This window comes from Chelon labrosus (assembly GCF_963514085.1).
Source record: "Chelon labrosus genome assembly, chromosome: 13".
Taxonomy (NCBI): domain Eukaryota; kingdom Metazoa; phylum Chordata; class Actinopteri; order Mugiliformes; family Mugilidae; genus Chelon; species Chelon labrosus.
This window is the reverse complement of record NC_140346.1, coordinates 4667076-4679764: the sequence shown is the minus strand read 5'-3', so window position 1 is coordinate 4679764 and position 12689 is coordinate 4667076. Positions and strand designations below refer to the sequence as shown.

At 40.0% G+C, this 12689-nt stretch overlaps 1 protein-coding gene across 2 annotated transcripts in view; it reads left to right on the top strand.

Annotated features, from left to right (window-relative positions):
- The window catches only part of kcnab1a (potassium voltage-gated channel subfamily A regulatory beta subunit 1a), an 84421-nt gene that overhangs the window by 55077 nt on the left and 16655 nt on the right, over positions 1-12689 (top strand). For both annotated transcript variants that reach the window (XM_084558592.1, XM_084558591.1), the window contains exons 3-5: positions 2298-2335; positions 11002-11081; positions 11832-11876. In XM_084558592.1, coding sequence (XP_084414718.1) covers positions 2298-2335; positions 11002-11081; positions 11832-11876 — 163 coding nt within the window. The remainder of the gene's footprint in view (positions 1-2297; positions 2336-11001; positions 11082-11831; positions 11877-12689) is intronic.

The window sequence follows — 12689 nt, the reverse complement described above, 5'->3', positions numbered from 1 at the left end:
TTGAAGTGCAGTTGCCTTGACATTAGAGCTTTGCCGGGTTTTGATCCCATGCTGAGCCTTCTGCTCAGACACAAGGCACAGAGCTGCAACTGGACTTCGTCAGCTGTGATTACGGGGATGATTGAGGACACACACACGCACAGACAGACAGACACACACACACAAATGTATACTCTCACAGAAACATTAACAAATACTCACAGGCAATGCTTACATACCTGCTTGCATTAGCCTACTGACCAATAAGGACAAACCATAATGACTGTAGGTGCAGTTGAGGCTTAGTGAAGTTGCCATGGATACAGGTGTTAACTATGTGCAAAAGCAACTTTTTTCCACCAGTGATTGACATTACGGAGTGTCGTTTGTAAGTTAAACCTTTGTGGAGTTGATGGTGTTTCAGTGTATAGAATAATAATAATGAGCTTTACTGCATCATGGCATCCTGTGTGCTCAAATGAGCAGATGGTTAAGTTCCTTTGGTGTGACATGGTGGTCACTGGTGCAGGGGTCGAGATACCGACATATAAAGGATTCAGCTGCAGGATCAAATAGATAGCAGACAGAGGTGGAAACTCTTGTAACCTGATGGGATTTAATGAATATTTAAAAGAAACAGAATGCACAATTGGTAAGAGGGGTTGCATTATTGTCCTCATTACTATTTTAAAGAAAGCACTCACAGAAGGAATGCTAAAAGGCTACAGCCTCTTTTATATTAAAGTAATGTATAAAGGGCTGATCAAGTCAGTTTTATTTATTATAGCCCAAAATAATGCGTCACATTCTGATACCATTATAGTTCATTGTTAATTGTTCCACATTATTTTTTTGTGTAACACAAAATCTTTAACTTGCTAGTCAGATTTTCATATAATCAACTGAAAGTATATTTTATGTATTGGCATGAACTGGGTGTCAGTGGCAACGTTTACTGAAAAAAAAATGCTCTATTAAGTTACCGCTAATGTATAAACAGATATTTGGATATGAATAACAAATAACTGTCACGCAGAACATTTCCTACTGTCACAGTCTCACATTGAAATCATTTAGCTAGCAAAACACGCATTTTATTATGATGTAGTCACAGCAAATGCAATGAGTTTGTGAATAGCACTTCTCAGAGAGGTAGCCAACTCTGTTTATTGCGCCCGGCTGTACACAGACTCAGTGCAGCATAAACTCAGATCCCAGTCATAAGATGGAAAAAAAGACAGTTGCTCAACTTCTTTATTAAAATGACAATAGTTTGTTTTACTGCCCCAGAAGTGTTGGTTACTCATCCAGTACTGAAATCTTTGAGATTGCCACTTTCAGTGGTATCTAACATAGCTTTTCTTTACAACTTCATTTCTGTAGTGGCTACGTTTAACTGGATTTAATTTCTGGAAGGGAAACAGAAGTAACAACTGGAACAGTTATATAATCAATGATTACTGTGACTTAGAAAAGTAATTTGAATGAAAATGATTTGCTTGTTAAAGGTCGATGCTGAAAATGCCCACTAAGCTGTTCTACAATGAATAATTTGAATGGCTTTCCTTTCTCCTTTGTTAATGTCCCAGTGTATCACCTAGTATCATGCACTCTTGTTTGTATCAGGTTTATATGGTGTACCATATGGAAACTATTCGTCTTATCTTCCTCATATCTTGTCAGGCAGCATGGATTTTTCTTGTGGGGTACACATAAGCCTAACTGCATGTTTGCATTTGTTTTTCCATATAAAAACTTGTTCCTTGCTCTGCGTCTGTCTGGCTGAGCAGGGCAGTTTCAGAGAGCTTAAACTGTTTTTGACACAATCTGAATTGGAAGCATTTTCTGCCTCAACAAAACATGCATAATGCACCGAGGGAATGTGCTGAGGATTTAGCGTCTCCTTGGTTAGGGGCGGCTCAGCCTTTTTGTCTGGCTTATCAGCAGTGTTTGCAGGGCAATCGGGGGGGATATAGTCAGATCTACACACACGCTCATTACACACATATGCACACAGTGACAAACGGGGGACACAAGTTTTTCCAGATATGTGTGGCTGTAGCAAACACACATCCTCAGCGCAGACACACTGTGCTAACAGCCACTCAAACAAGGTGATCCTTCAGCACTGAGCAGCAGCTCTGAACGGGACAGATTTTTCTCTTGGGAACTTGACAGCCTCCCTCTACTGGTGTCACAGCCTGAGGATTAGCAGTGTTTACCCCAGGATGTCAAACACACACACACACTGACAGAAAGAAGTGACAGCATAGAAATGTTGCCTGATGTTGAAATATCTCTCCCTCTCTCCACTCCAGGTACGTGGGTGACATTTGGAGGACAGATAACAGACGAGGTATGAAATATTTTCCTTTATCTTACACATGGGATTTGAATGAACATTGGCCATTAATGACATTGATTTTATGACATGTTGTGATTTTGTTATATAAAAGTGACTGAACATGTGTACCTAATGTCCTCTAATGTACTTCTGAAGACACAGTGATGTTTATTTTATACTGTAATAAACCTTTAACATTAATTACAATACTGAATTTAAACCTCTGAGGCTTGCCTCATAAATGTATAACCCTCTGGAGAGGTTCCATTATATGACACATGAAGCCTAGTTTATGCTCAAGGGCCCTTCATCTCCAACTTCATCTTCTGCACTGCAGTAGTTTAAATAAAATTAACCGTTGTTTAACATTTAGTTACTGTTAGTTACACAATCTCAACACATACACAACTGCCAACAAGCATTTTGGAGGTATAATTGTAGAAACACACCAGTATAAACTGTCACAATGATGTTAGGCCTAGGTACAACTGTAAGTAAGCCTTTAGACAAGCTTCCTGTAGCTTCTGTTAATTACAGTTTCATTGTACACTAGTGAAACTACTTTTACATTCTGGATTAACTTCTTGTCTGTCTACCTTGTGTTTTGTGGTTCCTTTTTTGTTTTTTGAAACATATTATTTAGTGAGGTTTGGTTTGAGCATACATTTACAAGTTATTGTACAAATTAGTATGCATAGAATAGAAACTCATGACTTTTTCTAGTCTATGATATGGTACTATAAGATCTTTGAGATATAGTGGAGTTAGACCTTTAAGGGCTTTGGATGTAAAGAGGAGAATTTGAAATTCTATTCTGAATTTTACCAATGAAGAGAAGCTAAAAGTGGATTAATATGATTATTCCACCAAAGCTCTCGCTGCTGAATCAATTGGAGGCTTTTTAAATAGCTATTTAGACAACCAGACAATAATGAATATTATTGAGTCCATAATATTGGCACATGGAACTGAACTAAATAATGAAAGAATTAACTCCTTATATCTAGTTACAGCATCATCAGATAAGCATCTGCTGTAATGACATTTATTTCCAATTGCTGTGTAATCCATTATCCCCATTAACTTATCAGAAAATGATCAGACAAAAGATAATTATGAGTAAATACTATCAAACCTTCAGATTCTATGTTGTACGTCAGGACAACATCTAAGTTGTGATTTAAACAATTGAGTTGATCTGTTTACATTCTGAGAAAAGCCAGTTTAGTCTAATAATGACGTAAATGAAGAGCTAAGTTTCAGACGCTGTAACTTATGCTATGTTCACACTCCAGGGACTAAAGTTACTAAATGGTCAAGCATAGCCAGCTCCACTGTCTGAGCCACAGTAGAGGTGTTGCTCAGGCACTCATTGATGTTGTTGGATGATGTCCTTTTCAAAACTGATGACACATATGACTGACTGATGCGTCATCTAACCACTGAAAAAAGTGGAGGCCAGCTTAACTTTTCTTTGTAGTGCCTCACACTCAACACACTCAACGCCAAGTGTCGGGCATCATTTTGCAGCATCACATGGCCAGCTTCCATTGAAATCACTTCTTCACTGGTTGGAGGGAAGCAACATTGGACATACACAGCAAAACCTCACAGAAATGACCACATACCTCAAAAAATGTTGCTATATTTAACCTTAATCAGACCATACATTTAGCTGGCCAACATGGTGACTTTTGAAAATGGACCACAAAGTCAGGAAGTCCACAGCCAAAAGAAGCTGGCAGCATTTTTGGAAGTATGGCCATCCGTAGACATTTTTATGTTCCCCTGTTTAATTGCTTGTTAAAAAGCTTTGCAATCTGATTTGAGCCTGTGCACAAAACAAATTAAGGCATCATTTTCAATCATTACTCTGTTGGTTTTCACATAAATACCACAAACAACTGAAATTACAAACTCGGAGAACTGAAGCAACTTTTGATGAATTTTGCATTACTGCTGCCTCATTTTATCACGTTGGTTAACCCTGCTTATACAGAACACTGCACAAAACGTCTTGTGGAGAGGAACACCAAAGTAGAGGGACTGAATAGAGTGATTCAGTCATCCGAACGTTCCTGCTTTTTAACTGGATGGTGGTCTCAGTTTACCTTGATCAGACCATACTCATGGCTGGCCAGCCTGCTATCCTCTGACATCTGAGTCATGCTGCGTACCTTTAAGTGTGCATTTTGTGCTCTGGCCGTGTTATTTCAGTCTGCGAAGTCCCAATCAAAGACCGTCTATCTCCTTAACCCTAACCATCCTCCATAAAATGCAAAAAGCTTACAATGTATATCCATGCGCTGAAAATGTGCCCAAAAGTCTGCCAGATCGTATTGCTCTTTCACATTTATTCATGCTTCTAATGAAAGTTTCCTAGATTCTTGAATATAAAAAGTCGTAACCTTTACACAGACTTTAAATGTGGTGATTCACGTTGTTTGGACTCAAAATGTTGTGTTCCATAGAATAGAAAAGGACATACTGACACATTATGTCCCCTTTACATTAATGTTGATGGAGTCTGACATGCTCTGATGTTGCTGCTGGGGTCAGGGCCTTGCTCATCACATAGGCACACACACATATGAACACTCTTAAAGTGACACAAAGGAGAACAGAGCTCCCCCCAGGGGACAGGGAAACAGTAAGCTTATGTAACAGTATTATTTTTCTTACCTTAGGGATTAGTGCCATCAACTCAGACAGTACCCTCAAAGCTTAGCACCCTTTCCCCCCTTATTATTCTGTCTGTCCCCCGTTCAATGTCAGCAGTATCGCTCAAACACTTCAGGCTGGGACTTGAACAGCTGAGATTCACATGGGAAAAGCTGCTTGGCTCATGCAAAGTCTGTTTTATGTATTATATTATTTGGCTGAAAATAATGTTGAAGCTGTCCGTAGAGACGAACAATAGTGAATTCTTGCCATTGAATATAGGAAGAAAAAAGAAGCTTGTTGCTGCGGACAGAGTGTCTCAGTGGACACCACAGCAACAGTACTAACATCACAGGCAGTGCTGTCGGGTTAAAAAGTCCTCTGCTGCCCTCTTCAATGTCATCGTTGTCAAATGTGCCCCAAATATACTGCATGTCCTCTGCAGAGTTCAGCGTCCCTGTCCTCATTAAGGAAAGCACAAACAACTCTGAGACACAGTTACTACATAAAAGCAAAAGTCGAATCGGTTAATATTTGTGAGCAGTGCGAATATTTACATTAGGGAGAAATAAACAGTCTTTAGGTCATTAAATATAATTAAAGTTGTATTATCAAATTGCTATAAAGACTGTTTCACCACATTCTCAGATGAATTGTTTATTCATTTAAAAAGGGGTAACAGTGGATCTATAAATTAAAAAGTGAAGAAGAAGACTGTGTCTCTTGTCTATATCTACCCTGATACAGCGTGTTTGGAGGGGAGGAGGCAGCACAGTCATGAAATCCTCTGTCAAGGTCGTGTGGGTAGCATGTGGGAAGATACCGCGGCCTTGATTCTGGGGTTTGTGAGAGAGAAAACGCTTTTGTTTTTTTGTTTTTTTCTTATGTTTCTTCCCTTGATAGATTTATTTTTTTTTCTGCCAACACAGACAAACAAAGAGAAAGGCCTGAAGCGTAGCCACCCAGGTGTTTCTGCATCTTCACAGTGACTCAGTGTTTGTCTGTAGGAGAGGAGGGTAGAGGTGCATGTGCCCATTTTGTGTGTTCTCGGTTTACAGACAGATTGTTTCTGCAGATTGTGCTTGTTAATCGCACAGAAAGTAAAGTCTGCTCATCTGAAATGTCTAGAAGTCAGATATAGTTGTGAGTAAGCAGAAATGTCTCATCGCCAACACAATCTCTCTGACCTTGCAAATGTCACTTTGAGCTCTTTTCACCAGTGATTGACTTTTTAGTATCTTGTAGTATCTTATGAGACATTTTTAGTTTCTTATGAGACATGAATAAGTAATACTGGGTATTTTGGATGTATGTGAACGTTCACATACATCCTGATTTCATTCAGTTACACAAGATCACCACCTGTTCCCGCATACATTGTCTTTCAGGATAGTCTTGGCGTCTCTTTACCTCCTTCCTCTGTGTCTCATTTGATTTAGATTCTCGTCTATGTTTGAATAAATATTGCCGACATCAAACTGAAACTGAATCCTATCCTCCTCACAGTGGTGCACTGGGTAATATGCCATTCCATTTAACTGACTTCAGTAAATGTCCATGTCACACATGTTAAGAAACAACAGGAAATATGAATGGTGATCCCTTATGAGGATGTATGTGTTAAACAAAAGTTTTTAAATGATTTATATAATTAAAAAAAGTTAAAAAGCTGCACATGTTTTGTGCTAGTGGGCCTGACACAGTATATGCTGTTTGTATTGTATCACTACTCAAATCTGTACAGTGGAGGAGAAGAGCTGGAAGTTAGCATGACTCACAATGAATGGGATATGAGCCAGGCTGAAATAAACCAGATTACTCCTTTAATCTGTTATTTTTAACACTCTCTTTTGTAGATTTCTCTCCTTACATGCACAAAGTTTATTGTATCCTGCAGCATCTCACTGACTTTTTCCTTTATTTTTTTCCCTCTGCAAGAAAATCCCATGACCCCTCGTTCCTTCACTTTATTGAAAATCGCCCTCCAGTGCCCCCAACAGTCGCGACAGAGATTGTTTCCCATCTGCACTCAGCAGAGACCAGTTAGGGAAAGAACATGCTGTTCATTGTCTCTCTCATCCATCTTACCCAAATCTTTCTCTCCTTAAGTGACCTGTTCCTTTCTGTAACCTCTCCATTATCCAGCTCCATCTTTTTTATTCTGCTCTGTTTGCCTTAATGGCAGTCCAGGGCTCAGAGACTGAATGAGCCCTTTTGTAATGTGGACACTGTTCTCTCTGTCCTTAAGTTTCCCCCCTTGCTGTCCGTCCAACTTCCTCTGAAAGCAGCAAATGTATATCTGATAATGATGCTGTTACAATATGACTTCCAGAAAGTCTAGTTTATTTTACTACTAAAATATCATTAATTTAATTTCATAGTAGACAGTGTGCAAGATCAGTATCGATCAACCATGACCAAGCGCCAACCTCTGGGACCTCAAAATGAATCTAATGCCTCAGAACTGGAGGCCTTGAGTGGCAATTTGAGGCTGGTTAACTTTTAAAGCCTGGTGCAATAAAAAAAAAAAAAAAAAAAGGTGTCTGCCGGTAGTAGTCTCCTCTCACTCACTGCAGCCTCCGCTGCGCTGCAGCTGTGCACCAGCGCCACTTACATCAAATCCAGCAGAAGCATCAATGTCAACCAGAGGTGTCAAGTAACGAAGTACAAATACTTCGTTACTGTACTTAAGTAGATTTTTCAGGTATCTGTACTTTACTTGAGTATTTCTTTTTCTGATGACTTTTTACTTTTACTCCCTACATTTGTACACAAATATCTGTACTTTCTACTCCTTACATTTGAAAAACAGGCTCGTTACTTTTTTAACCTCCACGGATGACAAGACGTAAAAGACGTGACATGATCGGACATGATTAGAGCATCGGACTAGAGAAGGAAAGTCGACGATGCGCGTCCTGTGTTCTTCTACTGTTTTGAACAGGCAGCCTGTTGATTAGTTTGAACTCTGCTGCCACCTAGTGACTGGAGGCTGTTTATCAAGCATCAATAAAGACACTAATACTGAAAGTCCACCTGACTCCACTATTTGAGAAGTACTGGTCTGGTGTGGTTTCTGTTGCTATCATTAGCTTTTTGAGGATTTTTTGGAAGCTAGTTTACAACGTTAGCAATGCTATGGAAACACACCTTTTGATAGTATAGCTAACACTAGCTAGCGGTTTAAAAACAACAACTCAGTAACCCTCAATTTATTATTAAAAATTATTCCGGGTGCTCATGCAGGACCTCTGATCAATTAAGTCTAGATTATTCTGCTAGAACTTTTTAATTTTGCAAAATTATCAATGGATGAATTGTTAATGGCAAAATTTTTTACTTTTTACTTAAGTACATGTCAGAGCCTGTACTTTCTTACTTTTACTTGAGTAAAGGAGTTGAATCAGTACTTTTACTTTTACGAGAGTATTTTTTTACACAAGTATCCATACTTTTACTTAAGTACAGAATGTGAGTACTTTTGCCACCTCTGATGTCAACCCAATAAAATGGCAAAAATATACGCAAAGATGTAAATATAATTCATTTTCTCCTCTGATCCTGTCAACCAAGGGTAGCGCTCATAGTTGCTGTCCTAAAAGTTTTCCCGGCTGAGTGAGGCTACCGAGCCCCAGGGCCAGGTGGCGTTTCCTCACAATATCCAGCTTTTCCTTCAAAGTCTGCCGTGAAAATGGCTTTCTGAGAAGATCTTCAACCAAATCAATAGCCTCTCCTCCTTCTGCCACTGTGAGTTCAAAAAATAGCTATCAAAACATTAACAGGGATGATTTGGTTGTGCAGCTCGTAACAAACGAACATGAAATGCGAGCTTGGCTTAGACGGAGCGGCTCTCTGACATTCCAGTCAGAGGACGCGAAAATGCTGACTCTACCGTAGGCCACAGAGAAGGCCTAGTAATACGAACTTGAAATGTGATTGGTTAAAAGAACAGCCTCATTACAATGTATTTCAAGCTTTTGCCTCCTGCAGTTTTAGTTGTGTAGGCCCAGGCAGATTTCTTTGACTCGGGCAACACGTGATGGCAGAGAAGACTTAGCTGGCCCTGACGGCCCACCACTGATATTATTACCAATCCCCTGCCTGCTGTTAATTTCAATGAAAATAATTCCACATATTTGAACTGAAGGCAAAGTAGAGCTTACACAGTTTAAACTATGTCTATAATATTGATTCTTTATATGGAATATCAAGAATTGAGTCACTGTTCAGAGGAACTCATATGAGTATTTTGTTGATTTATCCGGTGCACCCGGACAAAGACACAGCAGTCAGTACTTTCCTTCAAGCCTTGGCAACTAAAACTGCTCTGCTTAAGACTTTATGTATTGTCCTTCTTTGCTGCTTAATGTAAAAATGTGTTATTTTAGGATTTGTGAACTGCTGACATTTCTGTCTAGTGGGGGCAGTCACAGCTTTTGCTAACAGATAATATGACATTACCTCCATATAAGCACTTAATATCTGTAGGGGGTCACTGTTAAAAATTCATTTTAAAATAGTACAGCTAATATTCAGGTGTGGCCCAGCCCCACGTGATAGCTGCTCTCTGACTGGAATAACATTCTAAATCAGCCTTTAATGGCCATTTTATTACCTTTTACTCTTGCTCCTTTTTTTATTATGTATTCTGTCTTTTTTATACGAAGGCTTATTGTCTCTCTCTGTTAAGATGACATCAGAACAGCATAATAAAATTAAAGTTTATTATCACTGGAACATCATCACACTTGGACTCTTACCCGGTTTGTGTTGGGTAGCGGTGGGAAGGTTGAGGAAGGTGGAGATGAACTCTCAGAGGAGAGATTATCTAATTCCTCCAGAAACAACACCTCCGCTGTCTGCCACCACTGAAACAGCAACACACACACACACTCCCACATGCTGTGCACACAAAGGCAGACATTTCATCTCAACACAAACATCCTGTGCACAAACAAACAACACCACACAGCCTCCTTCTGTGTAATAAAAGTCACCACAGGGAAATTGGATCTCTGTCTGATGATTTATGAAGCCTACAAAAATATGGAGGAATATCTGCACATATGCCACACACACACACACACTAATACAAAGCATGAGGACTAATTAACTAAAGAGGAATGTTTTGACACTGCCGTACGTCATGGAGTGATTTTTCACCAGTAATTACACTGTGATCCCACTTGCCCGATAAAATCTATACATACAGAGGCTTACAGTACAACCACACAAGGTTATAGTTATGCTCCGTCAAAATGTCATTCAACTGTATGAGAAATAGGGGGCTGAAGGTGGGATGAAACGCTGGCCGTCATAACGGAGGGTGTAATATTGTTAAATTATTGTTAGAAAGCCATGCATATTAAGACAGTGTATAGAGGAGGGCTTTCATAGAAGAATCAAGAATGCAAAAAAGAAAGTCAAAAGATGAAAACCATCACAACAAAAAATGTAAGCATGTTAGATTGTTACTTTGGAAAGCACCACATTTTAGGGAAAATTGGATTCAGAAGCTGTTTGACAGCCCAACAAGCAGTTCTCACAAAATATTCCATCAACTTAAGTTGAGAGGTTTGGTAACAGCTTTATTTTCAAGTCCTTTCCATTGTTGCACACAATGAGTTTCTTGATTAATGATGCAATGGCTGTATTCAGTAAAAAATGACATGCAGTTCAATTCTGCTTGTTGCTCTGGGGAAGCCCTCTGGCTGAAAAGCAGCAACACTGACGTTTAAATAAAATATGAAGCTGCGTGTCTTTGATGGTGTGTCACAGATTTTGTTCTACATTGATAGTGGTTTTGCTAAAGCTTGGACACTGCAGCTGTGGAAAGACATGAATATTTATGACGAGGATATTGATATGCCAGAATACTACGACTCTCTAATGGCCGACTCCAGCGGGGAGTGCATAAAAAAAGAGAGATTTCCAGTTTTAATAAAACAGAAATGAAAAACAAATGTGTCCACACTGCCCTTTACAGTGTTCCCTTTGTGTGTGTGACCTCTTGCCAGGTTGCAGAGCAGCTAATGACCATCGCCTATGAAAGCGGAGTCAACTTGTTTGACACGGCTGAGGTCTATGCAGGCGGCCGGTGAGTATTATGTTCACGGTTTGTTGGGATTAGGTGCAGATTTCTGGCAAGTGCCTTTATCATTTATATTTAGCCTAAAAGGTTTAATATAAGCTGATAACAGCTCATTTAATGCACAGATATGGACTGTTAGGCAAGTTTTATCATGCATATCCTTAGAACCTTAGAAAAAATAACAGGACTTTTTCACATCAGTTTTTAAATGAATTTGGCATTACATGCTCTACATTTGAGACTGGATACGCAAAAGTACTGGGGCTAGTTTTGGAGAAGTGTAAAGTATGAATATGCAAGCATAATTTTACATTTATCTGTAAGATTATACAAATGGTTTGAATTTTCTTGTTTCTTAAATTGCATTACAGCTCATTGCTGGTAAACAGAGACAGAAAACATTAAAGCAGTCTGACCTGTTGGTGTCATACAAGAATGCAGCTCACCTTAGCAACCTGAAACCTCTTCCAGGGGGTGTTTGGGAAAAGTTGTACAAACAGTTATGTTATTTTGCATTATTCCGTTAGGGACAATAATGTTCAGTTTCCTCCCCCTCTACTAGAATGTAATGTATATCACAGTGGAGAAAAAGAATAACACAAAATCGCTCCACCGTATCGTTACAGGCATCGTTTCAACAAAATTTAGAAGACCCTTTAACTGTATCCAATGAATTGCAGGGCTGCTAATGTGGAGGAAATGTTTATGATTCACACTGCAGTTTAATAATGCCGCCTCATTTATATTGCCTTGCAGGGCTGAAGTCATTCTAGGAAACATTATCAAGAAAAAATGCTGGAGGTAATGGTGACATTAATGTGTGTGATTGCTTGTGTCGGACGTTGAGTGTGTGTGGGTGTGTGCATGTATTATTACAGATGTTTCATGTCAAAGTGAAAAATGATGCCTGCCTTCTTTCGATTTTGTTTATGCTTCATCTAATGAGATTAAATCTCTTACACACACATTGCATCACTGTGTACATACATCTACTGATGCCTAGTCTGGACACATCCTCAGTGATGTACCTGGATTCACTGGGCGTTTCGGGTCTTTCAACTATCATACGCCCTCCTCCAGGTGACCCAGCCGGGGTTGATCAAGTCCCGGCTTGTGTCCAGACGGCTAACTAGCTACCATGACTCCATGGATCTCCTCTTTTAAGCCACAGCCATCTTGAGGCCCTTTCTGCCGCTTCCGTGGTACTGCGGATGGCTCTCCTCCTCCTCTCTCCATCGATGCCTAAGCTGCTAAAGGCTCTGGCCAAGGAACGGGCTGCAAATCCTCTGCAACCAACCTCCACAGGGAAACACCTTGCTCTCCAACCCGCCAGCTGGCAGTCGCTGACCAGTCCTGCATACTTGGAGAGCTTCCTCTCAAAGGCTTCTTCCAAGCGCTCTTCCCACGGGACTGTCAGCTCCAGTAGCACTGCTTGTTTGGTGGACTCAGACCCGAGGACAATGTCTGGTCGCAGGGTGGTAACTGCAATATGACTGGGGAACTTCAGCTGTCTTTGAAGGTCCACCAACAACTGCCAGTCTCTTGCAGACGACAGGATGCCTGCAGATGAAGATCTTCTGGCCGGGGTAGGCTTATCCCCGGCTCTGACAAAGG